The sequence below is a fragment of the Narcine bancroftii genome, chromosome 1 (assembly GCF_036971445.1).
Source record: "Narcine bancroftii isolate sNarBan1 chromosome 1, sNarBan1.hap1, whole genome shotgun sequence".
Lineage (NCBI taxonomy): Eukaryota > Metazoa > Chordata > Chondrichthyes > Torpediniformes > Narcinidae > Narcine > Narcine bancroftii.
This window is the reverse complement of record NC_091469.1, coordinates 79,167,487-79,195,285: the sequence shown is the minus strand read 5'-3', so window position 1 is coordinate 79,195,285 and position 27,799 is coordinate 79,167,487. Positions and strand designations below refer to the sequence as shown.

Here is a 27,799-nt window from a genome sequence, read left to right as displayed (position 1 = left end):
AGAGACCCTGAGAGTCAGCAATGGTACATGGAAATTAATAAATGTATTCCATCGGAAAAAAATAACATATAATTTAAAAAATAAAGTCACATTATTGGAACAAATTTGGAAACCATACATGGAATATAACAGAGAGGGCTTGCCTCAGACCTCAACCCCCTAAAATGATAAAAAGACAAAACGACTTGATCCAGTGTGTAAAAGTAGATGACACATTTTTCTTGTTTATATTTCATTGTGTGATGACATTGTTTAATACTTTTATTGTATTGTATATGTTGAATATATATTGGTTTTCGAGGGTAGGGGGGAAAAAAAGGGAGAAAATACCACTGTGTATATTTAATGAGAAATGTTTGTATATATTTGGTTGATATGGTTCACAATGTGAAAAATAAAAAATTATTTTAAAAAATGGATGTCCTAAGAGAGTCTTCAAATCAATTTTTATTGCCACCACATGACCAATCAGTTCTTTATCAAGTAGATTCTTTGGTATTCTGTCATGAGATATTCCTCTAATCCGCAAAACAGGACGTCAAGCGCTGAAGAGCTGGCTCTGAATGGGCAACTAAAGCGGCATCGTCTGCAAAGAGTAGTTCACGGACAAGTTGCTCTTGTGTCTTGGTGTGAGCTTGCAGGCGCTTCAGATTGAAGAGACTGCCATCCGTGCGGTACCAGATGTAAACAGCATCTTCATTGTTGAGGTCTTTCATGGCTTGTTTCAGCATCATGCTGAAGAAGATTGAAAAGAGGGTTGGTGTGAGAACGCAGCCTTGCTTCACACTATTATTAAGGGAGAAGGGTTCAGAGAGCTCATGGCTGTATCTGACCCAACCTTATTGGTTTTCGTGCAGTTGGATAACTATGTTAGGAACTTTGGGGGGCATCCGAGGCACTCTAGTATTTGTCAAAGCCCTTTCCTACTCACGGTGTCGAAGGTGAGGTCAACAAAGGTGATGTAGAGTCCTTTGTTTTGTTCTCTGCACTTTTCTTGGAGATGTCTGAGGGCAAAGACCATGTCAGTAGTTCTTCTGTTTGCGCGAAAGCCACACTGTGATTCTGGGAGGACATTTTCGGCGACACTAGGTATTATTCTATTTAGGAGAATCCTAGTGAAGATTTTGCTTGCAATGGAGAGCAGCGTGATTCCCCTGTAGTTTGAGCAGTCTGATTTCTCGCCTTTGTTATTGTACAGGGTGATGATGATGGCATCATGAAGGACCTGAGGCAGCTTTCCTTGGTCCCAGCAGAGCTTGAAAAACTCATGCAGTTTGGCATGCAGAGATTTGCTGCCAGCCTTCCAGATCTCTGGGGGGATTCCATCCATACCTGCTGCTTTGCCACTTTTCAGTTGTTCAACAGCCTTATATGTCTCTTCCCGGGTGAGGACCCGGGAAGTTGCCCATTCAGAGCCAGCTCTTCAGTGCTTGACATCCTGTTTTGCGGAAACTGCCAAAATGTTTGGCCTGGAAGTCAGCCTGAAGAAAACTGAGGTCCTCCATCAGCCAGCTCCCCACCATGACTACCAACCCCCCCCACATCTCCATCAGGCACACAAAACTCAAAATGGTCAACCAGTTTACCTATCTCGGCTGGACCATTTCATCGGATGCAAGGATCGACAACAAGATAGACAACAGATTCGCCAAGGCAAATAGCGCCTTTGGAAGATTACACAAAAGATTCTGGAAAAACAACCAACTGAAAAACCTCACAAAGATTAGCATATACAGAGCCGTTGTCAAACCCACACTCCTGTTCGGCTCCGAATCATGGGTCCTTTACTGGCATCACCTACGGCTCCTAGAACGCTTTCACCAGCGTTGTCTCCACTCCATCCTCAACATTCATTGGAGTGACTTCATCTCCAACATCGAAGTGGCAGAGGCCGACAGCATCGAATCCATGCTGCTGAAGATCAAACTGCGCTGGGTAGGTCACATCTCTAGAATGGAGGACCATCGCCTTCCCAAGATCGTGTTATATGGCGAGCTCTCCACTGGCCACCGAGACATAGGTGCACCAAAGAAGAGGTACAAGGACTGCCTAAAGAAAGCTTTTGGTGCCTGCCACATTGACCACTGCCAGTGGGCTGATATCGCCTCAAACCGTGCATCTTGGCACCTCACAGTTCGGCGGGCAGCAACCTCCTTTGAAGAAGACCGCAGAGCCCACCTCACTGTCAAAAGACAAAGGAGGAAAAACCCAACCACCCAACCCCAACCAACCAATTTTCCCTTGCAACCGTGTCTGCCTGTCCCGCATCGGATTTGTCAGCCACAAACAAGCCTGCAGCTGACGTGGACATTACCCCTCCATAAATCTTCGTCCGCGAAGCCAAACCAAACAAGAAAAAGAAGATTCCTCTAATGTCCTGACCATCTGATCTGTGATTCTATCAGTGTGAATAAATATGATCCAGTCATTAATTCCATCAGGGAGATGTATTAAAATGTCAAAGTTTGGTCCTGACAACTAAACTCCCTCCTAAAGCCCCTCATTTCGACGACCACTCCATTAGAATATTTACCAACAGCCATTCTCTCTTAATTGTCTCGCACCAGCCAAATAAGTTTAATTCATTGCGGCAATGTTGACATTGAATCTACCTAGCTCCCTTCTTACCAAAGCAGTTTTCCTCCCTGACCTGTCAGCATTAGAGTTGACCATTAGGATGTACACTTTAAATGTAGCAAAACTGAGTGAAGTCACTTTCTTTCTCTTTGCACTTGTTCAACCGCAAGGATGCAGACTTCCTCTTCCCCCTCAACCGCAGCAAGGTAGCAAAGAAGAATTGCCCCTTCCTCATTCCATGGTTAGGGCCCTGTTCCTGGAATTCACTACAGCACTTGACCACATGACTCTGGATTACTTTTTCAGTAACATAACCACTACTGTGCTCTCTCTGTGAATATTCAAAGTTTACCAACTAAAATACATTAGAAATGTTCCAACAAGGTAATTTTACTTTTTAGTCTCAAGTTCAATAGTAACCTTGTCCACAAATAACCAGGAGCTAAAACATGAGGACATGGTAGTTGGATGACTTACAATGCTTTACAGAGTGAAAATTGTGATATAAATGTATTATTAAAATTGGTTAGCATATTGTGCTTTCAGCTTTGAACCTCAAGCTTAATCAAGCCAGAGGTAATGGATAAAAACATTGTAATTTTGCATGCATAGGTTCTCAGAGTTTCATTAAAGTTCACTGCAGGCACAAACTCAAAGCCCCAAGCATCCAATTACAACATCAGACAAAGCCTGCGAAAGGAAGGGAAGAGGGAGGCGGATATATTTTTGGAGCAGACTTGAGCAAGTGTTACATTGCAGTCATACATGGTCCCAGAGTGTTTGCAGCTGGCCCTGGGTGAAAAATGATCCCAGCACAGACATTGCTCACTTTAATGAGCAGATAGCTTACAGATAATATCATAAATCAAGAAACTGCTGGAGATGTACCTTTCAGTTGTTACTCTAATTCTTTCATTGTCACTTGAATGAAGATGCTCATTTTTCTCGTGGAAGTATTTCTCAACACATAGCTCCTCAAAGTCATGAAGCTTTTTCAACTCCTCTTTACTCAGATACAATTCTACCCAAAACAGAATCACAGGTTTTCATTTATTAAATTAAACATTCAGCGACAAATAAGTATAGGTTGTACCTCTCTTATCCAGGACTCTGTGGTCTGGCATATTTGAATCTTCCGCCATTAGTACAAACTCCTTACAGACTGCACGGGACTCAAACCCCAGTCCTGATCGCAGGTGCTGTAAAGGTGTGGCGTTAATCGTGCCTCCCCACAGTATTTTTCCTGTTTTAAACTTTGTCCTACCTTTGATGTGTTTATATAGGGGGTTCCCTTAGGGGTCAATTTCTGTTTTCCGGCATTTTCTGTAGTCCGGCAATGGCCAGGTCCCAATGTCACTAGATTAAAGAGGTACAACCTGTATGTAACTTTTTTTTAAAAAGCTGAACCTGCAAATGGCAAAAATCAGAAATAATAATCAATAACAGAAAATTATTTTCTTTTAATTTCCTTGTTGTCATGGTCTTCCAACACCATGGATCTTTTACCAAATGTTATCAGCTCCCTGGCAACCAACTACGCAGCTGGGACTGCCTCACACCTCCTGAGCACCACAGTTTCTCGACATGTTTTCAATTTGAGCATGGGTAGAAAGGTGCTGAATGTGGGCCCACTCAAAACCCTTCCAGTAGTGTCTCCTTCTATCTGTATCTCCACATCTATCGCTTGAAGGATACTCCATCATCACTGAGCCCCCTCACCAGCCTTTGATATACTTGATATCATCCTTTCTAATGTTTTCTCAAGAAAGGTTCCTGATTGAAACAACAGACTGTTTCTCTCCATGAATGCTGCATGAACCATGATGTCCCTCCAGTATCTCATGGTTCAAAGTTTATTTGATTGTCACTTTAAAAATGTAACATGCATTATATACTTTGACTTTTACCTGCTGTAAGGCAAAGAGTCGCATCACCCGGTCGGTGCCCCTTGCAATAAGAGCAAAAGAGAAGCAAAAAGAGAGTCCCATCAAAGGCACTGAAGGTCTGGATTCACCTCCAGTGCTCCTGCAGCCTTTGCAACTGCACAAATCCCTGTTCGATCCATCAGCAACCTGAACTCCAGATCCAAATCTCCGACATGATCAGGAACCCGTCAGAGCCCGAGGTCCTTTGAATGCTGGGTTGGATAGCTGGTTCTCATGAGCCAGTATCCGGCCTGGGTGGGTCGCCCGACTGCAAGTCGCCTGCAGCCTGGGTGGGTCCCTCAGCCCCTGAGCCCCCTGCTGGTCTGCCACCAAGGTACCATCCTGAGGGATCATCTCCTCTGCTTTTCCTTCTCTATGAGGGATACTTCTCCTTGTTTCTGATGTCTTGCGCTGGTCCACTACTCCTCTAGTGTCTTCAACCCTTCATGGACACTACCGATCACAGATGTGGCCATCTAGTATTTTACTCAAAAAAACATATAGGCTCCTTTATCAGGTCACTTAAAGCATGTAAGGAGACACCAGCAATTGGACCGGGCAGTTGAAACCTTCAGAGCAGCACTGTATCTCCTCTCTCAAGAGTCTATTACCAGCAGCTCCGCAGAATCGCCATTTCATTGTTTGACACAGTTCTGCATCTGCAGTTTTTGTGTGTCTCTACCACACAGATCCTGACACCTGGAGGGATGTTTGATATACCTTTATACTCATGGAGTTGGATTCTCTGTGACCTGGGTGGGTCCCTCAGCCCCTGGGCCCCCTGCTGGTCTGCCACCATCTGTGCCCAAGAAGCCTTTGCATGAAAGCCTTTGCAAGAAGCCTTTGCAAGAAGCCTGTGCCCAAGAAGCCTTTGCATACCTCTAATGTTGCTTTTTATTCACAATGCAAATGCCCTCTTTGTATGAACATAAATCTACTGATGTGAAAATGAGTTCAGTGTAAAACACTTCATCATTCAAAAAATTGAATTTTCTCTCTCTTTAATTGACATGTTTGGAGTTCGATTTGGAGTGTTTAATTAATCATCTATCCACAAATTGGAGGAACAAAAATAGATGTTATTATCTCAGGAGTATGTCTACGCCAACCCATCGCCACTGAGAATTAATTCATAAAATAGCCAGTGGAGGGCAGCCAAGTAGCATTAATGGTGAGGCAGTTGACCGGCAACATCTTTTATAAATGTTGGATTTCAATTATGATTCAAGATTTCTTTATTGTCATGTAATAGTATGTAATATTACATGAAACTGCCTACTGCCCGCCATTAGGCAGACAAAGAGTCACTGTGCGCATTTCCCGGTGTCTCTCGTAATGCGAGAGATAAGGATGTATGTGGAATTGCCTCCAGTGCTCCCATAGCCGCTGCAGTCATGTAGAATGCTGTTTGATCCATCGGCAACTTGAGCTCCAGATCCAAACCTCTGACACGATCAGGAAGTCTTCAGTGCCTGAGGTCCGTCGGGAAACCTTCTGGCCCTCAGCACTCTTCTGGATCCCAGCTCTGATACCTGGCTCCCATGAGTCATTCTCCAGCAGCCTGTGCGGGTCCACCGTCCACATCACCCACAACCTTTGAGGTTCCCTCAGCCGCTGATCCTCTCACTTTCCGCCACCATGGTCACCATCCCATAGGGTTGCCTCCTCTGCTTCTCTTTCTCAACAGAGTGTGTTTTCCCCATTTCTGGTGCCCAGTGTCAGTCCAGTGCTCCACAGGGTCTGCAACCCCTCATGGCTGCTGCCGAGCACAGGCACCACCATCCTGGGCACAGACCTGTGGTTGCAGGATTTTAGCTAAAAACGCCGTCCTCTATAAGGCCGTTTAATGAAGCCTCCAGCATTAGAACCAGATGGTTAAACCCTTTGGAGAGGCATTATGTCTTCACTCTCAGCTCTCCCAGTCCCACACTAGTTGCAATGCTGCCATAGCAGCAGATCTGGCAGAGCAACTATTTAAACACGGCAATTCACAGACATTTGTAGAATGCACTTGATGTACTTTAATTGGAAAGCTGATGTATATCAGCAAGATACCTGAACAAAACAGATAGAAAAATCTAGGATGGTCTTGTATGGAAGACCCACATATCACAAGCCACACTGTATTACCCCATATCCCAAGTGTTCAAAAGGAATTCCCCCAATAGAATGGGGTCAATGCATGCAGTTAAACCGGGCTCAGCTCCATGCTCAGTCTAGTCATGGACTAAGTTCCTAAACGACGATTATAATCTGAGCCTCCAAATTAATAATAAAAACAAAATCACATTGACGAGCAAGGGTGAAAGAGGCAGCTTTTAAGGTCTCTGGCTAGGTCCCAAGTCGCCTTCCTTCCCCAGGTAAACCTTCAGGCAGGACTGAACTCCATCATGAATCCACGTGAATCATTAGGCAAGAATCCAGGTACCATTATGTGAATAGAAGCTTTAGATGTGTTGATCTGCCAACACAAACAAAAGCACTGCGCGTTCTCAAGAATAAATTAAAATTCTCATTATATTCAGCATAACACAAGGCAACAACAAAAATGTCCCAGGAAGCTGATCATCTGTAGGAACCACAAAATGAAAGCAACTGAAGTCCATTTTTTTCCTATAGTAATATTGACGCTAAACGAACATAATTACTCACTTAAACCAACATCTTCTTCCTCTTGATCCACCTCACGCTTTGCCCCACGTTGATAAATTTGACTCAAAAGTAAAGCTAGGTGACTGAAGGTAATAAGTGGCGGTGGCAGCCATGGCTTTTCATGATAGGTCATAATGTAGCGGTAGCGATTATATTTCCAGAGTTTATCAGATATGGATTTTACTTCATAGTAGACGTTGCTGTGTAAAGAAGAAAATACTTCAATTCCTGATGCAATTAAAGTTAATGCCACCTCAACACCCACCTCTCTACTTCCACCTCGACCCTTGCTAAAACTCCAGTGGAAACCTTTGACAGTTTGACAAGTTTTTACCCCAAGCGAGGCACTATGTCGAAGAAGTAAATACTTTACCATGTTTAAGAACTACTTGAAATGATTGAAGCAATTGAAATATTTTAATGTAATATTAAATATTTAGAAAAAAATGAAATCATATCAGCTAAAACAGTGAAAGTAATAATTGGCACAAAATATAAGCTTTATCGCATTGTGTTTACATTAAAGTATTAAGATCCAAATTACAAAGTCCCACCACAGTGATTGAAAGTTTTGAATTCAAGTACAGCATGGAAAAAGGCCATTCCATGCACTGAGGCTGTGTGTATCATCAATCACTCAGTTACACTAATCCTACATTAATTCCATGCTTACTTTTAATTCCTCCTCATTCCCATCAACTCCGGCAGATTCTACCACTCACCTAAATCATAGAGTAGTAGTTCTCAACCTCTTTCTTTCCATTCACATATCACCTTAAGTAATCCTTTACTAACCACAGAGCACTTCTGGCACCCTGTTGTCATGGGGGGGAATTCACTGGCCATTACCCCCCTCCCCCTACCACCCACCCACAGCACTAGTTTCACTAGGGGGTTGCAGACAGCACCGGGTGATACAAATCAGAGGGGGTGTCACCAAAAATGAATCACGTGGTTTCATCTCCACACGCTATAAGCACACGTGTTTGTCCAAAATGCCGGAGGGAGGGGAAAGTGTGACGGCGCAATTACCCGCTCCCCTCCTCTCCCCACCCCACTGAGTAAGTTCTCAAATAGCAGTTTGTGCCCCCCCACCCCCACCCCGTGGTTACTCTAATGCCCCCGATTAGATCTCTTCTTACGCTGACTCTGCATGATCCCATAGCATCATAGACGCTAAGGTACCTGGGAGTCCTCGTGCAGGATAGCCTGAAGGTAATCCTGCATGTTGAAACCATGGTGAAGAAGGCAAATGCAAAGCTGGCATTCATTTTGAGGACAGAATATAAGAGCACGGATGTGATGCACTGGCGAGACCTCACTTGGATTATTGTGAGCAATTTTGAGTGCCTGATTTAAGAAGAGATGTGCTGACGCTGGAGAGGATTCAAAGGAGGTTCACAAGGATGATTCGAGGAATGAAAGGGTTATCATTTGAGGAGCGTTTGACATCTCTTGGCTTGTATTCATTGTAATTTAGGAGAATGATGTGGGGGTGATCTCATTGAAACATTTTGAATGTTGAAAGGCATGACACAGTAGATATAGAAAGGTGTTTCCCATAGTGGGTGAGTCTAGGACAAGAGGGCACAACTTCAGGATTAAAGGGTGTGGCCTTAGAACAAAGATGTGTAGGGATTTCTTCAGTCGGAGGATGGTAAATCTGTGGAATTTGTTTCAACAGGCAGTTATGGAGGCTGCATCATTGGTTATATTTAAGGCAGAGATTGATAGTTTCTTGATTAGCCAGGGAATCAAAGGTAGGGGAGCGGGACTGAGTGGGGAAATTGCTCAGCTCATGATTAAATGGTGGAGCAGACTCAATGGGCTGAATAGCCTATTGCCACTACTTCGACCTCTGTGTGTCCCTTAAATCAAACTACTGTGGTATTGAAAGCTAATATTAGCAGTGTCCATTAAACTAATGAATTGTTGTAAAAACCTATTGTTTTGTCCTTCCAGGAAGGAAATCGGATGCCTTTGGCATGTGTGGTTTACATTCAGCTGCTCTTTATTATGCCGAGCTATTAATTTCAGAGCAAACAAGCGAGTTACAGCTGTATTTGTAGACATCTGTTAACTCCTGTTAAGAGACACTTCAACCGGAATGCAGCTGCTTGCAGGACCTTTAGCTCCAACATCTGCATGAAAGACTAGATTGTCCACAGAGGCAATACAGACCTCAGATTTCCCAGAAATTTCTCATCTTCATTGCTCAATTACAACTGTCTGATTGTGAAGGCAAAAGCTATCTTTCAACCAGACAAAATTACAAATTGTTTTTTTGCTCTTGTGGATGGTTTCCTATATTTTGATAAACTTTGCAATATCATAGAAGGTGGAATATAGAACATTCTCTTTTAAAAAGTAGTTCTTACTTGAAGAAAGCAATAAGCAGATTGACCAATATAATATATTGAACAAACAGATAAACCGCCTGGAGGAATGGATTAAGAAAAGAACCAGGAGGACAATCTGGATTTTCTTCACAGGCTGCAATTACAAAAGATCAGTGTTAAAGAAAAATCAGTAAATGCAAAGCACTTTGTTGCTGATATAAAGTAAATTGATTTGGACCTTCATTTTTACTGTGCCTTTATATACAACAAGAATGGAATCCAGACTTTACCATCAAAAATATATATACTGGAAATCTCTTATCCAGCTCTTGCCATGGTTTTTAGTTGTAGTCCAGTGCAAAAATCCACCACAGATTTCAGGTCAAGGTATACTGGGGGGAGCAAATGCATGCAATATTCCTGTACAATCGATTCATTATGCTCCACAATGCACAAAACACAACCTTTATCCTTTTATTGCATGCCTGCTGTTATTTTTTTTTATTTAGAAATACAGCATGGTAACAGACCTTTCTGGCCCACGAGCTCATGCAGCCCAATTACTAACCTTCACATCTTTAGAACGTGGGAGGAAACTTGTGGACCTGGAGAAAACTCCACGCAGACACATGGAGAATATACAAACTCCTTACAGACTGCACCAGATTCAAGCTGGGGTTTCTGGTGCTGTAATAGTGTTGCTGGTGCTGTAATAGTGTTGCTGGTGCTGTAATAGTGTTGCTGGTGCTGTAATAGTGTTGCTGGCGCTGTAATAGTGTTGCTGGTGCTGTAATAGTGTTGCTGGTGCTGTAATAGTGTTGCTGGTGCTGTAATAGTGTTGCTGGTGCTGTAATAGTGTTGCTAGTGCTGTAATAGTGTTGCTGGTGCTGTAATAGTGTTGCTGGTGCTGTAATAGTGTTGCTAGTGCTGTAATAGCGTTGCTGGTGCTGTAATAGTGTTGCTGGTGCTGAAATAGTGTTGCTAACTGTGCCACTTGGTAAGCATGGGTGGAATATCTACAATGCATCATGTTATGCAATACAATGTCATGCATTGGAGGCTTGGTTGCATATTAATGGCTAACTGACAGAGGAAGTAGGAGGGCACTCAAAACACTGATGAATGGTAGCCCACAGTGTACCAACGTGAATACAGCTGTAAAAATCTTTATATGGGAAGTCCAAATTATTATCCATCTTAATGTTAGTGACATGCTAATATAAAACTATAAAGTCAAAGTATTTTGCAACAGTAGAGGAAACCACTTCACTGCTGATTCTGAAATTACAACAAAAAAAAATGTATAAAATAGTTAGCGGTCAGGTTGCATCTGTGGAGAGGGAAATAGAATGATGTTTCAGTTTTTTCCATCAAAATTGAGTTCCACAAATGCCATTTTGGATGTTGGGTAGACCAAGGTCTTTGTTTACATTTTGGATTTACAGCATCTATAGTATTGTGCTCTTGGCAAGTACTATTGCTTCAATTTAGGGCATAAAACATTAAGCAAAGGAAGAGGTTCTTCAGCCCATATGTCTAGGCCAACCATGATGCCAAATTAAACCATCCTCCATGGAGTCAGAGCTATAGAGCACAGAAACAGGCCCTTCAGCCCAACCCATCCACACTGACCAAGTTTTCTCCCTGTGCTAGTCCTATTTTCCCACACTTGGCCACATCTCTCTAACCTTTATCTCTGCCTGACACTGCCCATTTGTGTTTCAAATGCCCACCTCTACAGCCTCTTCTGACAGCTCACTCCTTATATGAATCATCCAATGTTTGAAAAAGCTACCTCTTAGCTTTTTAAATCTTTCCCCTCTCACCTTTAAGTTATGGTCTCTAATTTTAGATGCCTCTATCCTGGGAAAAGATGGTAACTATTCACCATATCTATTCCCTCCTGATTCTATACATCTCTAGAGCCAGAATGGCCCAACCACACCCCCAAGCCAACTGCAGCCTGTTACCCATTTTTAAGTGGGCCAAGGTGAATTTTTAAAATAAAATGGAATATGGCCTATTAGAACATAGTCTCTAATAATAAATTGAATTGTTTGATTCAAAACTAGATGTCACTGCCATTTTGAACAACAACTAGACCAACTGTTGCAATATTACACCTTAGTGAAAATGTTTATTTCAGTTTAAAAAAAAACGTTTGCCTCATTTGACTAAATATAGCAGAACTGAAAAGATAGAAAATAGCAAGGAAAATATCAGATGAAGTGGGAAAATGAACACTTTTTCCACAGAAGTCAAGGGGAAATGTGCTTGTTTGATTTGCGAGGAATTTGTTAACTTTAATAGGCTATCTTTAATAGCCTATATGCAGATTTACACACTGGATCATAATCATTAAGGTGAACTGTATTCACTGAGAGTTGTGGAGCAATGTTGGAGACTGCCTTGTTCCTTTCTTGGTCTTTTCTCCTGTTCTTATTTTGCACCCACCTTTCTATTTTGCACTGCTTTTTGAATGAGAGTTCTAAAATACTATTTCTTTCATTTAAATTAAACGTAAGAGCAGCAAATATAGAAATGCCTACTGTCATCTATGAGGACATGAATAAACTACTGTAATGTCAACAGTTACATTCAAATTTTTAAATTTAATTGAGACATACAGCCATTTCAGCCCAATTACCAACTCCTTTCAGACAGCATGGGATTTAAAACATGATTCCGATCACTGGCACTGTAACAGCATTGCGCTAACCATGCCACCCATATGTGCAAAATGGAGAATTGGATCGTTCACGACTTTGTAAATTGTTATGTCATATTGTTATTCTTATTTAACTCAAACATTTGAGCTCAAAAGATCTTGTATTTGTAAGTGTAAACATTTGAATACATACGATCAATTTCATCTGCATAGACTTCACCAAATATCATCCAGTAAGGTTGGAACACAATGTCTCGAGCAAGACGCCAGGAAGGTTGTTCTGATGGAGAAAGTATAGCCTTTCTTGACACCCCAAAGCTCAAGAGGACAATTGCCATCAGTATCACAATATAGAACATGTTAGCTGTCTGAAGAAAAAGGAAATCCATCTATTAATATTTATAATGAACACATTAAGAAATGAATGTCTAGAGCTCAACTAGTTTTCAAATTAGTGCAAGTCCAAAAATAAGATGAAGTCAACCCTAACCTTGCAATATTGTATAACTGTCAGAAAATTGTGCTTTCATTTTAAAAAATGTTGCAAAGGGGGCAGGTTATTTGAGTTCCAAATTGGGATTTATTTTATGATAAGAAAAAGTTCCCATAATCTGCTGCAGATTCTACTGTGCGGCATATTATTGAGCTTCTACCCAGTGTGTGTAACCTTGTTATGGACAAGCACATAACCTCTTTTTCTTCTATGTGTTTTTGTGCTGCAAGGGGAGCAGCAAAAGAGCTCCAATAATTACAAAGTGACACCAACATCTACAAATATGAACAATTCTAATTTTATTAATTAAAAAAAAACATTCGACAGGCACTTTAGTTTTAGCTGAAAAGACAATGAATAGTTAGAATAATCAAATCTTTTTCTTTTATAATAAACACCTATCTGCAGCAGTTATGTTCTTTTCGTTATCCTTCTTTCACAATAGTTTGAGATGCTAAGCCACCTTTATGTACTATTACAATAGAGGTCAAGTCAGGATGGTACATTACCTGAAAGGAACTGTGAAAACGATAGTGTACCATGCCTGCCAGATAAAATTTTGGTCGGGAAACAATAGGTGTACAAGACTATAAGATCACAAGGTAGAGTAGCAGAAGTAAGCTATTCAGCCTGTCAAGTCTGCTCTGCCTTTACATCATGAGCTGATCCATTCTCCCACTCCCTTGCCTTCTCCTCATAAGCTTTAATACCCTGACTATTCAGATGCCTATCAATCTCTGCCTTAAATGCACCCAACCTAGCCTCCATAGCTGCCAGTGGCAGCAAATTCCAAAGGTTCACCACTCCCTTTCTAAAGAAATTCCTCCACATCTCTGTCTTGAATGGGCACCCTTCAGTCCTGAAGTTGTGCCTTCTTGTCTTCGACTCCCCTACCATGGAAAATAACTTGACCAAATCTACTCTATCTAGGTCTTTCACCATTCAAAATGCCATTCCCCCCACCCCCCACCTCATTCTTCGGAATTCCAAAGAGGACAGTGCAAGTGTTGTCAACGTTCCTTAACTGCAAATTCCTTCCTTTCAAGAATCACTCTTGTAAGTCTTCTCCAATCCCAGCACATTCTTTCTTAAATAAGGAACCTAAATCTGAACCCTCTCCTTCAAGAGACCAATGCCTTATGAAGCCTTAATGTCATATCCCTGCTCTTATATCCTATTCCTATAGATATTCGTGCTAGGAATATATTCGCCTTCTTCACCATCAACTCAACCTGGAGTTTAACCTTTAGGGTATCCAGCATAAAGACTCCTATGTCCTTTTGCACCTCCAAAGTTTGAATTTTATCTCCATCCTTTTATTCCTTCTACCAAAGTGCATGAACGTACACTTTTCAACATTCTATTTCATTGGCAACTTCCTTGTCCATTTTCTTCATCTAAGTCTCTCTGCATCCTCTCCATTTTCTCCTTGCAACCTACCCCTCCACCTATCTTCATATCATCTGCAAATTTAGCCACAAAGCTGTAATGATAAAGTGCTAGTGATCCTCCTGACCACTAGAGGGTGGCGGGGACTAGTTTGTTAAAATGTTGGTTTGATTCAAGATGGATGCCTCCACACAGTCTTGTAAAGTATAGTTGTTTTAAAAGAACCTAAATTTCTTTATTTCAATAAAAGAAACATCGCATGGTACCAGGAGTGGAAGAAATACCAGGAGTGTGCAGAGTGAGAATCAGTCAATAGCAGCAGAGAAATGTGGATGCTGTAAATTGAACTAGAAATGTCGACCATGAGTGGTGGTTCCTCAAACAAAGATTTGTGCTGTACCTGCAAGCCAATGGACTTAATAGCACAGAAGTTTGCACTGCTACTTACTATGGCGGGACTTCAGGCTCTAGAGATTTTCAATACATATGTTTTTGCCGAGGCAGAAGACCAGGGCAATTTCGACAAGGATATCAAGATGTTTGATGAACACTGTTCACCAAAGAAAAGTGAAATGTTCAAGAGGTACATGTTTTGTTCACACACACAGTTGTAAAGAGAGAGCTTTGATACATTTTTTTAAAAACAGACTTAAAGTCCAGAACAGGCAATTTTGGTTTATTGCAAAATTCAATGACCAATGATAAAATTGTGTTCAGGATTATTGATAAGAAAGTGAAAGAGTAGTTGCAGTGAGAGACAGAGCTCACCTTAGCTGGAGCAGTGAACATATGCCACATCGGTGAATTAGCTCTGCAGCACATGAAAAAGTTTAGTGAGAGTGCAGAAGCCAGTGAAAATTAAGGTATAGCCGTAGCCACACATAATCAAGTGACAAGATATAGGAAACAACAAAAATATAGAGAGACATTCATCTGTAAACTTGGCACTCAACATGTACCAAAACAATGCCCAGCCTATAAAAGTCTGTAATAAGAGCAAAGGGTAGAATCACTATGCAAACCAATGTTTTTCCAAAAAGAAACAAAACAAAAGTGAAAGCGTGCACTCTGTACACACTATAAAAGAAACTGCCCTCAGTGATACACTGTTCTTTGGCATGGTAGAGCAGGAAGACTATAAACCAACTGACACTGAATAGCCAAGCATGAACAGAGTTGAGCAGGACAAGTGGACTGTGTCATTGCACACAAATGGAACAAATATTCCTTTCAAACTGGATACAGAGGCAAAGGTCAATTTGATCTGTGAGCCCGACATCAGGGCAATGAAGATAAAGCCATACATCCATGCAAATCCTGTACAGCTCAAAGCCTACAATGGACAGAGCATCAACACGAAAGGTACATGTAAACTCAAGGTGAATGTAAAGATAGAGAGCACCACCTCAGGTTCACAGTAGTCCTGTGTATTTTAGCTAATATAGTTGTTTTAAAAGATCCCAAGTGTATTTATTACAAAAAAAAGAAACATCTCAAAACCTATTTATTCTTCAATAAATTACTAACATATGAAGTAAAAAAGAAGTGGCCCCAACACCAACCCATGCAGAACACCACTGGTAACCTGTAGCTAACCAGAATATGGTCCCTATATTCCCTCTCTCTGTTTCCTGCCAATCAGCCGATGATTTACCACTATTTTTTACTTCATTGTATACCCTTTCTTTTGCCTTTACTGTGGCTTTGACTTCTCTTGTCAGCCACATTTGTGTCATTTTTCCATTTCAATATTTCTTGTTTTTTTTTGGAATATATCTATCCTGCACTTCCTTATTCCTTGCAGAAACTCCAGCCATTGCTGCTCTGTCATTTTCCTTGCGAGTGTGCCTTTCCAATTAACTATTGCTAATTCATTTCTCATCCTGCTGTGGTTCCCTTTATTCCACTGGTCACGCCTGATTTTAGGTTCTCCCTCTAAAATTGTAGGGCGAATTCTATCATAATATGATCAATTAGTGTTCTTTTACCTTCAGCTCCCCTATCATTTCTGGTTCATTCCACAACACCAATCCGGAATTGCCATTTCACTGGATGCCTCAGCCGCAAGCTGCTCTAAGAACCCATCTTGTTCACATTCTACAAATTCTCTCTCTTGAGATCCAATCCCATTCTGGTTTTCCTAATCTACTTGCATGTTAAAATCCTCCATGACAACCATAATATTGGCCTTCTGACATGCCTTTTCTATTTGTTGTTGTAATTTGTTGTCCACATACCGATTACTGTTTGGAGGCCTGTATATAACTGCCAAAAGTGTATTTTTACCCTTGCCATTTCTTAACTCAACCCACAAGGATTCTATATCTTCGATCCGATGCCACCTCTTTCAATCAATTTAATGTTATTCTTTATCTAAAGAGCCACACCCCCCACCTCCACCTCTGCTTAACTGCCTATCCTTTCAATGCATTGTGTATTCATGAGTATAGTCAACATTTCTGGTCACCCCATTTCAGGTAGCATGTGGAGGCTTTGGAAAGGGTGCAGAAGAGATTCTTCAGGATGCTGCCTAGATTAGAGGATATGAGTTATAAAGAGAGATTGAATGAACTTGTGTTGATTTCTCTGAAGTATCCACAACCAGGGGTGCAGTGCCACTGAAGCTCACAGGAGCGCTGCACTGGCACCTCACGGGGCAGCTCCAGCACCCCATGGGGTGACTCCATGGACCTCCTTGTCATCGTTTTTGGTGAGCTCCACCACCCAAAAAATTAGAACTGCACCCCTATCCAAAGCTGAAGGGAGATCTGATAGGTTTATAAAATTATGAATGTCATTTTTAAATCGCAAATATCAGAGGAAATGTATTTAAGTTGGGAGAGGATTTTAAAATGCTGAAGTAATTTAATAGGTAATGCAGGATCTATGGAGGGAAAGGGATTGACAGGCTGGTCCAGATGTAACAGGTCCATATGTATAAATCAACCCAATTCAATCCAATCAGACAGCAAGTTATTTTGTATTCTGGCTACCACATAAAGTTATAAACATGATACATTGATCCATGCGAGTTATAATTTTTTTTCATAAAACTGTTGGCAATGAAAATTTATAATTGCATTGCAATTATTTCATAATTAAAGAACAAATTTTTTGTAGATTTTAATATTTTAAAAACATACCATTTTCCCAATCATTTTCAAATATGGTCCGGCATGCTGATTAACTGCAAAAAAATCCAGAAGCCTCACAAACCAAAATATAATATCCAAGGAGTATATTATCCTCCCAGCAATCCGCAATGGCTGATTGGTCCAGCGTAAACCAAATCCAATAACAAATAAAATTATAGCCACAGAATCATTGAAGTTCCAGTATTCTTGGATCCAAACTTTAACCTTCCGGCTGAATTTCCCTGGCTCCAATGTTAAGATCTGCGGAACAAATGCAAAAATGAGGATGAAAATAAGGCGAGCTTCAATCCTTCCCTTGAGCAAGGTTGAGCCTCAAAGGAAATTTGTCAACTTCTTTGGAATTAGCGTACTGCTTTGAACAAGGAATCGTTCAATGCTAAATGTCAGAAATCCAACATATGCCAAAATTACATGACATAGCAGGCAAAATCTTTGTAAGTATTAAACTATTGCAATGTTTATTGCAGAGAATATTCACATTAAAATACTTCAGCACAATGTCTGAATAACAATTCAGGGATGTCATCGTCATGGCTATCCCTCAAGATTGAGTATGATGGACATCAAAAGTTGCCCAAAGGACCCCAAAACCCAGCAGCAATAGACATTCACCAAGTAGTTACTTAAACAAAAATTGCTTTTAATTATCTTTAAACATGAAAACAGAATCGAACTAACTTATCTCTATTAACTTAACTAACCTTAACCCCCTTTTAAGTGCGCGTGTATGTAATATGTGTGCAAATTTAAGAAAAGTTCTTTGGTTCACATTTCAATCTCACTTCTATTTGCACTGGTTCACTGGTTGCATGCAATTCTTATACTGTGCACAGAATTTAACATGTATGAAGTTCACCTGGCTTTGGCGCTCGAAAGGTAAATGTTTACTGCTCAGGAAGGTTCTTTGGAGGTTTGCAGAGAGATGTGTTGGTCCAGGATTTCCATAACCGAGGTACCACCATTAGTCACCTCAATATCTTGCTGATGAAACTTGCCCCATCAGAGTTTTCCAGATGATAACCTCTCAGGCTACCACAGATTTCCTTTCTGTTTCCCTTATTCCAAGAGAAACATCAGACAGATAGCACTTTCAGCCATCTGGCATTCTGGAACCTTCTGTTTCAATTCGAAGAAGCTTCCTGCTTGCTTCAGCTGTGTCTGTTCACTCTCTCTCTCTCTCTCTCTCTCTTACCTTTCAGTGAGCACTTTGCAGAAAGGTCAGAAGCCTTGTAAAAATGCGCTTCACAGACGACCTATCTCCAGTCAATTCATTTGATGACATAATTTCCATTAGCATCTACTTGTGGAATGTGCATAGCCTTCTCTATAGTTTCTGTAAAGTTCACTGAATATGAATTATTCAGTATTTCAAATAAGATCTGTTTTAAAATGTGTGTATGTATGTAACCTACTCTAATTTTACCAATTATCTCCCAAATATATATTCCATTACACTGTTCCTTCTCAGATGATGGTTTGCCAGAGTTTCCTTGGCATTGGTTTCCCAATTATTCATGTTGGATTTTAAGATGTATTTGAATCTCTTCTGTTGTCCATCTCTTTTACGTTTGCCTTCTTTAAGGTGAGAGAAGATTTGTTTCAGCAGACATTTGTCTTCCATCCAAACAACATGACCGCTCCATCTTAGCTGGTTCTTAATGACGTAGGCTTCAATCTTGTTGTTTTTGCTTCATTTAGCACGCTGACATTAGTTCTTCTATCTTCCCAGATGATATTTAAGATTTTTCTAAGACAGCATGGAAAGAACCTTTAAGTGCCTTCAGATGCTGTCAGTATGTTGTCCAGGTTTCCAATGCATACAGAAGCGTTTGTATCATCACTGCTTTGTACATTAACATTTTGGATCTGTTCAAATATCACGATCATAGATGCTCTTATTCGGAGACATCTAAAGCTGTTCCAGTGCATTTGAGATGACGATGGATCTCGTCATTAAGGTCGATATTGGAAGAGAGGTGACTTCCAAGATACGGAAAGTGGTCCACATTTTGCAGGGTTGTTTTGTCAAGTTGAATTGATGGTTCTATCCGATTTATCTCAGTTGGTAGATGATTTGAATCTTCTTGGAATTGATGGCAAGTCCAACTTTCGTGCATGCACGGTTGAAGGCAGTCAGAATCTTTTGTAAGTGGTAATTGTAATGTTTCATTGCAGAGAATATTCAGCACAATGTCTGAACAACAATTCAGGGATGCAATTAATCACAAGAGAAGATTATTTATTCAAAATAACTCTTTGGCCTCTCTGTACCAGTTAAGTGGGAGTTACAAATTAATTCAGTGAGCAGGTCAATTAACATTTATGAGCAGCAAATTCCCATTAGGTTTGATAGCTTCAAGTAGCAAAGCAAAATTATGCAGAACGACAAATAACTCAGTGAAAAATCTAGAAATAGCACACTAAAAGAGATGAATGCCATTGTGACATATCATTTGTGGATAAACCTGTGGTTCACAATGACTTGCCAAGGGATAAATGGAAAATAACTAGAGAAAGATTATTTCTTCCATAAAAAATGAAATCATAATGCTATGGAAATCTAAAAACTTATTATTGTCCTCTACCATCTGAATATTATGCTACATATAGTTTTTACCAAAATTTTATTCTTATTACTCGCAGGTTTAGCAGAAACGCAAAATAATTGCATACTGTGTTATTGCTGTCGGAAGTCAACTTAGCCTCCATCACTCGACTCCTGCCACGTAGCATTTCAACCAATATCTGGAGCAGCCAACAAGCATTCTAACAGTCTTTGGAGCCAATTGGTAAAGGCAAGATTTTTAGGATTTACTAGATCTGACTCAGAATTGTCAGACTCAGTGTAGTTTACAGTTTCAGGACAAACTGGAAGATTGAAAAGTCTGAAGTTTCTGCAATGGAGTCGGGGGCTGCCCAGTTTCCTGGCGAGTTTCATACATTGTGATCTATTTAAGTGATAGTGAAGGGGACAGTTGTCTCCCGAAGTGATCTGCAATATTTATATTCTTGTTACTTTGCTTTAAAATAAGTATGCATTTTAACTGGCACTTAATTTTCTTTACAGAAGAATTTAGAGTGATGGCTAAATTATTCTAGGAACAGTCGTAAAACAGGGTATTACCCATAATTACAGCTCTAAATTATAATACTGATTCAATGTAACAAGCTTTAGCTTTTTTACTTCAATAAACTTTTCATGATGGTTGGCACAAATGGAGTGGGCCAAGACGTCTGTTTCTATGATGTACAACTCTATGATTTCAATCTGATCTGTCAAGGTCTCCTCACTTGCATCTGAATGCTGGTTACGTCTTATTCACTCAACATGCCAAAAATGCCAGAAAACTGAACGTCAGAATAGTAAAACCTAGAAACACTCAGCTAGACAGGCAACATCTAAATTTTAAAATTTTTAATTGTTGGGAGAAAGTTAAAACCTTAATACAGTTAAGATATTAAGGGTGGCGTATCAGTTAGTGCAATCTGTTGCAGGACCGGGGTTTGAATCCCGCGCTGTAAGGAGTTTGTACGTTTACCCCCCCCACCCCCCCCCACCGCCTGCATGGGTTTCCTCAGAGTGTTCCGGTTTCCTCACACCCTTCAAACAATTGGGTGTAATTGGACGGCATAGGCTCGTGGCTGAAAAGGCCTGTTTCCATGCTGTATCTCTAAACTAAAATAAAAATTAAAAATAAAAATCTCTGATCATTAGACACACAGGAATGTGGTGCAACAAATAATCTACTGTGGCATCAGTGGGAGAAAAAGAATTGTCAATATTTTGGGCCAGAACCCTTCATCAAAACTGATAGTACAAAGGGGAGATATATAGTATAATGGGACAGAGTGGTGAGGGGAGGGAGGTGGTGTTCACTCATTATCCCATTCTATGGACAGGGAGGATAATTCTCATTAAAAAAGTATCAAAACGCATATAAGCAAGAAAAGGAGGAACAATGCTCAGACATCCTGGAAAAGACACTAGAAATTACAATGTCTTTGAATGGAGGACAGAAGGTGATTGGCTGCAACAAGAGATACCAGCTGCAGAGAAAATGCCTAAAGAAAGAAATGAAAGGTTTGAACATGTCACAGATGGCATGTGAATAGCTCAAGGTGCAGAAATAAACGATACAGTAATTGCTGGTTTTTTTCTTTGATTCTCACGTAATAATACAGTAGTGGGCTGTATAAAGGAAGGGGATGATTCAGCATGCAGGAGGGAGATTGAAAACTTGGCTGAAGGGTGCAACAACAACCTTGCACTCACTGTCATCAAAACCAAGGAGCTGGTTATTGAATTCAGGAGGAGAAAACCAGTGGTATACAATCCAGTGATTATTGGGGGATAAGAGGTGGAGAGGGTGAGCAAATTTAAGTTCTTGGGAGTCCTTTTCTTAGAGGATCTTTCCTGGACCCAACACACTAATAACATCATGAAGAAAGCACATCAGCGTCTCTACTTCCTCAGGAGTTGCAGAGATTTGGTACGACATTAAACTCTGGGAGAATTTTTAGAGATGTGTGGTGGAAAGTGTGCTGACCGGCTGCATCATAGTCTGGTGTGGAGACACCAATATCCCAAAGCGTAAAGCCCTCCAAAAGGTAGTGGACACAGCCCAGGACATCACAGGCAAAACCCTCCCCACTATTGAGAACACCTACAGGGAACTATGCTGTTGGAGAGCAGCCACAATCATCAAGGATCCACACCATCCAGCACATGCTCTGTTCTCACTGCTGCCATCAGGAAAAAGGTATAGGTACCACAAGACTCACACCACCAGGTTCAGAAACAGCTGCTACCCCTCCACCATCAGACTCCTCAACAACAAACTCAATCAGGGACTCATTTAAGGCTCTTACTTTTGCAGATTATTTTTATTCTCTTTGTTTCTTTATTTGTCTACATGTGTACATGGTGCACAGGTTTTTTTGTACTACCATCATACCAGCAGGAAAAGAATCTCAGGGTTGTATGTAATGTCATGTATGTACTCTGACAATAAATCTGAAATATAATTCATTAGAAATGTAATATACAAGATGTACTTCAACTTTTGTTTGCTGTAAGGCAAACTAAAGCTGCTTTCAGGTGGAATAGCTGGGAGAATGCAGCTCTGGAGCCGGCGAAGCATCATTAAGGTGGTAACGCTGAAGGCGCTGTTCTGGCACCTGAAAGGTCTGTAGCGAGGAGAGGCGCCGCCGCAGAGCAAATGCTGGCTCCTGTCAACTGTGGCCGTAGTCCCCCTGCCTAGGGGGAGTGCTTAGAAGCAGAGAATACACCTCTGGAGGAGGATTGGGTAAGTACTCCTCGGGCCAGGGCTCTCGGCTTTCAGGTGGCCTCCCAACAACTGCATTTGGGTATTTTAGGCGGCTTTACGTTGGGGTATTTTGGCCACCTGAAAGCGGCTTAAGAGTCACCATGACTCTTGCACAGTGCCCCTAACAATAAGCAGCAAAATAGGGTCCCTTCAGAGACAATGAGTGTCTGTGGAACCACCTCCAGCGCTCCTGCAGCCTCAGCCAGCCAGCTACACAGACTCCAGTTCAAACCATCATCAACCCGAGCGCCAGATCCAAACCTCCTATACGATCAGGAAGCCTTCAGCTCCCGAGGCCCTTCAGGAGCCCTTCTTGTCCTCAGCACCATCTCAGTACCACTATCTGGTTCCCTGAGCCAGTCTCCAGTAGCCCGCAGCCTGTGTGGGTGCATTGACCACAAGACACCAGCAACTCACAGCATGCATAAGCCCTTTAATCTTAAGTCGCCAACTTGTGGCCCAGAGCCTGTGTGGGTCCTTCAGCCACTGAGCCCCTCCCTGGACCATTGCCATGGTCACCTTCCTTGTAGGGTCATCTCCTATGCCACTCTTTCTCAACACGGGGTGTTCTCCCCATTTCTGAGGCTCTGCACCAGCCCACTGCTCCTCTAGAGTCTGCAACCCCTCTCATATGCTGCACAGCACAGGTGCCACCATCTTGGTTGCAGGATTTAAAAATACTGTCTGCTCCTTTAACAGGCAATTTAAAGCACATATGGAGCGATTACTATTATGACTGGGCAGTAGGACCCTGCAGAGCAGCACTGTGTCTTTGTTCTCCACTCTCCTGGCCATTACAATAGCTCCAGCAGTGCCACCATTTTTTTTAACCAAGTGACCTGATGAAAGAAGAGAAACTGCAACAATAATGGCACGGATCATCTGCTGAATAGTGTCCTGACTGGAAAAACCCACACCCAGCACACTTGCCCAAACCAAGATGTTCCTTTTTCACATTGACAACACTGGTAGCTAGAGAGAGAAAAAAACTCAAGATCTTTCGTGGAGGTTTGAATATGCAAGCAGCATTGCACTACATTGACTACATTGAGCTTCACAGCAAATGGGCACGGAGACCAAGTTAAAACAAGAGAGGGATGATGGATCAAGCAGTAGAGACTCAGAGGTTGCACTGCCACCTTTAAGTCAATGCAATGTGAAAACTGCAATATAATTGGTCAATTAATGTCAAGGTGGTTTATTGCTACCTTAATTAGAACCAGTAAGGACAGTTTTGTCCCACAAAGCCTGGAGACCATTTGCATGTTCAGTGAGCCAGTGGTCTTTGCATTAATAACTCAGGTATGTATCCTTGAAAAATGGTAAACAGCTCTTAATTTAGTATAAAAATGCAAGATTGAGGTGACATGAAGTCAAAAGGAGCACCATTATATACTATTTGCATCTCTTAGGTTCTTCATTGTCTTCATGAATACATTTGCATGTGGCCAGTCGTAAAACAGCAGTTAGGAGGCAACAAAATGTGAGAGACTAAGTCCTGTACAAATGCTTTGGCATCAGGCCCTATCCTCAAGGTATTCTCTCTCCGTGTGAGCAGCAATAAATTCAAGCATTCTTAGTTTCATTGTACCTTGCAGTGCAAATTCCAGAATCTTACAACTGAGGGGAAAAAAAACAACTGCTGAAGACATTTATTTCTGACAAAAAGAAATTGAGCAGGCACCCATACAGTTCTACAAATCAAGACTGGGTGCATTTGTTAATTATTCTCTCCTCTATAGTAGGATGTTGAGGCCATTTGCAGTTTCTGAAGAACAGCCTAGTTGTGTCAAAGCATCATATTTGAAACTTCCTTCTTCACACTGCCGAATTGTTCAGTTGTCTCTAATCTATTTTTAATTAAAACACTATGCCATTCATTCTTGATAATGATTCCTACATGATTTATTCTGTAAAGCTAGAAGTAAATTGACACTTGTTCACCTCTCTGGCTTTCTCCATGGCAGTTGAGAAAATGTAAATGATGACAATCCATTCCTGCACACTAGGTTGGGGCTCCATTTTTACCAACACGGTGTAGGTAAATAGCATCAGAAATCCCAAGTAGGCAATCTGTGAAGAATGAAATGGAAAACAAAAGTTCTGAAAAAAGAAACATAAGATATTTTGTTACAATATTTGATTGTTTTTTTTTTAAAGAAAAGAATCCCAAATTATTCTTACTGCTGTGATATCAGTTAAAAGGAGTTATTTACTGCATTCCTATCTCTGTATCTTCTATGGTAGTGTAAATGTTCTGAGAAGTGACTTTTTTTCATGAATAACATTTAAATTCGATGAGCACATTTTTTTAAAGAGCCAAAATCCCACACAATAATGGTTTCCATTGATATGGAGGAGAATTAATTCTTAATCCCACCCATTCATGTTGATCAGAATTACAGGATTTTATAATTGGAAAAGCATCTATAAAATATCACAAACCGTATGAAACCAAAACTTGACAATCGGAGCACTGTAAAATTCATAGGCTTTTCTGGCCCAAGGCAGCCCCCTCTGTCTTGTACCAAAGATCTCATTTTGACTTCCTCTAGGTTCTTTGGTTCCCTTTTCTGAATCATGAGCCTCCTTTTGTTAGAGAAATGAAAATCACTCTTAAGAAATGAATAGATATTAAAGATACAAATGTTGGACACATCACAAAGAGTAAATTACTAACAGCTAATTGCTGAGGAGATTTATTACATCTACTTTTGGTGCACCTAATCTGGTCCCCTGTGTAAAACAAAAAAGTGAAACAATTTCTAGGAAAATCTTTCAAATGGTAAATAATCAATCTAAATTGTCCAGTAGCATTGGTGATTTGAGAAATTATTTAAAGGTTTTGCTAAGATTATTCCTTAGTATTTATTTAATTATGGTCACCGTTAATTGAAAATAGGGTTATCACAAAAAAATGATAATAAATTAGATGGCCTTAAAATCAACTTACGAGTAACACAATTTTTAACTGGGAATAATCATAAATGTGATACAAATGTGTGAGAGATGAGTAAAACTAATATGAAAATATGAGAGATGAATAAAGCCAGTATGAAAGGATAGATAATAGATAATAGAATGTAGGAAGTAAAGTTAGTCTGAATAAGATAAGGGTCTTCTAGCCTTAGACAGAATCAGCAAGTTCCGCATATAAGAAGTTAGTAAGCCCTGAGGGTTATTCACAAGGACAAAGGCAATAAGGACAATGACATGATGGGACACCGACTGGATACCCCCTGGTCCTCCAAGTTCACAGAAACAGCACGTAGGCAGACAGGATTGCCTAATGCCAAACTCATCCAGGAGGCAGAAGAATGTAAGGGAGAGGGTACTTCTATACTGAAGTAAACTGTATACAAGTTGGGTGAGCCCCAGTGTGAGTTTGTATTCCCAGGGTAAGGGGAAAGCACCCAACTTTGCATTGTTGTATAACAAATGTTCTTTGTTCTCAATTTTTGTCTCGAGCAAATTTGTGAAGGTACTTCTGTTTCTCACAAATGGGGGCTCGTCCGGGATCCCACTCCCTCCACTGACAGAGTGCCCGACGACGAGGGTAGGTGCACCCCGGCTGATTCAGCTGGATTCACGGACGATAGGTGACTTGTCAGTGGATGAAACGAGTGATATCCGAGAAGAGGCATTGAGAACAAACGACGGGAGGACGTTAAGGAAGCGTGCTAGGAATAGCTACTGGATCCTGGTAAGAGAAATTTTACTTACCTGTTAGTATGGGAGGTGTGAGTAGCAAAGGAAATAGTCCTAAGGAAGAACGGGACGATCAGATAACTAAGCAAAGTCCGTTAGGATTAATGCTATCTGATTGGGGTGCGGGGAGAACCCGCAGGAAAGACAAACAGACCATGGTCAAGTATTGCTGTCTGGAATGGGTCAAAAACCCAATAAAAGGGAATTCGGTATATTGTCCAAAGTTCGGATCCGATGAGGACTAGATGTGTCAGACATTGAACATCTGGCTCTATCAAAATCAAAGAGATAATATTGAGAGCAGAGAATATTCAGTGGCTCAATGGATCAGTTGATCAACTGGTTTTGAATGAAAAGGAATGCAGGGACAAGAAGGATGAGGAACCTTTTGTCCCTGAAACACAAGGATGGGATGTGTTACATTCCCTTCTTCCACCTTATGCTCCTCCTATGCCAACTCCTATCTTTCCCCTCTCTCCTATGCTCTACCCTTCTTCACCTTCCCCTCCTCCCCCACAGCTAAAGAAAGGAGAAGAAAGTAGGAGTGGTATGATGACCCGTTCACAAAGTACTGGATTACCCCCTCAATTGACAAGAGAGGGAGGAGACTTTGATTCAAAACAGTGTGAGACCCTCCGGGAGGGAAGGGCAGAACCCTTTGATTCATTTCCCGGAGAGCAGGAATCTAGACATTATAAAGGAGAGGATAAGCCAGAAATTAACTGGATGAGACCTTTACGGGAAGTTCCCATGGAAGGGGGTCTCAGTTTCGTAAATGTGCCCCTGACTAGTACAGAGGTGCGTAATTTTAAGAGAGAATGCCTAATAAACAGAAAGGAAAGGCTAAGATTTTGATGCAGGCAGTCAAGGAAGTCGTGGAGGGACAGCAAGGAAAGGGTAGGGGCTGTGTGCCAGCTCCTGGACATTGGGAGGAGCTCTGGGAGTGGGAGAGTAGAGACCAGAGCAGGGGCAAGGGTAGAGGGGAATTCCAGGGACAACGACCGTTCCCGGGACCTCATGGTAATCCCAGTAGGAATGGGGAAACAGGAGCATTAGTTTGCTACCATTGTAAAAAGGAGGGACATTTTAAGAGAGAATGCCCAATGCCAGCCAGGGAGACGCGATCTTACGCACTGATGGAAGCAGATTATGAATGGGGGGGTCACGGTTCTCAGTCAATACACACCGTGGGGCTGCACAGAGAACCATTGGTAAATTTAAGCATAGAACCCCACAGTGACAAGATGACCTTTTTAGTAGTTTCTGGGGCAGCCCGGTCTAGTATTTTACAACCACCCGAGGGTGTTAAGATAGAGGGGACAGTAATGATTTCGGGAGTAGGAGGAAGAGATTTTACGGTTCCTCTATTAAGGGATGTAAGAATACAAATGGGAGAGAAGATAGTAACGGAGGACATTCTACTTGTTCCCTAAGCTGGAGTTTGTTTGTTAGGACGAGATTTACAGGACCAATTGGCTATCGGCACTAGACCACAGGAATCAGGTATCGGGGTTCAATTGTATGTATTAACCGAGGAGGATCGGGAACTAATAAATCCTGGAGTAT

General features: G+C 41.2%; 1 protein-coding gene across 2 annotated transcripts in view; it reads right to left on the bottom strand.

Annotated features, from left to right (window-relative positions):
* The window catches only part of trpm6 (transient receptor potential cation channel, subfamily M, member 6), a 131,682-nt gene that overhangs the window by 40,869 nt on the left and 63,014 nt on the right, over nt 1–27,799 (bottom strand). For both annotated transcript variants that reach the window (XM_069930635.1, XM_069930643.1), the window contains exons 15-21: nt 24,971–25,114; nt 24,470–24,598; nt 17,187–17,438; nt 12,355–12,529; nt 9,533–9,647; nt 7,155–7,354; nt 3,466–3,598 (exon numbers count right to left, since the gene is read on the bottom strand). In XM_069930635.1, coding sequence (XP_069786736.1) covers nt 3,466–3,598; nt 7,155–7,354; nt 9,533–9,647; nt 12,355–12,529; nt 17,187–17,438; nt 24,470–24,598; nt 24,971–25,114 — 1,148 coding nt within the window. The remainder of the gene's footprint in view (nt 1–3,465; nt 3,599–7,154; nt 7,355–9,532; nt 9,648–12,354; nt 12,530–17,186; nt 17,439–24,469; nt 24,599–24,970; nt 25,115–27,799) is intronic.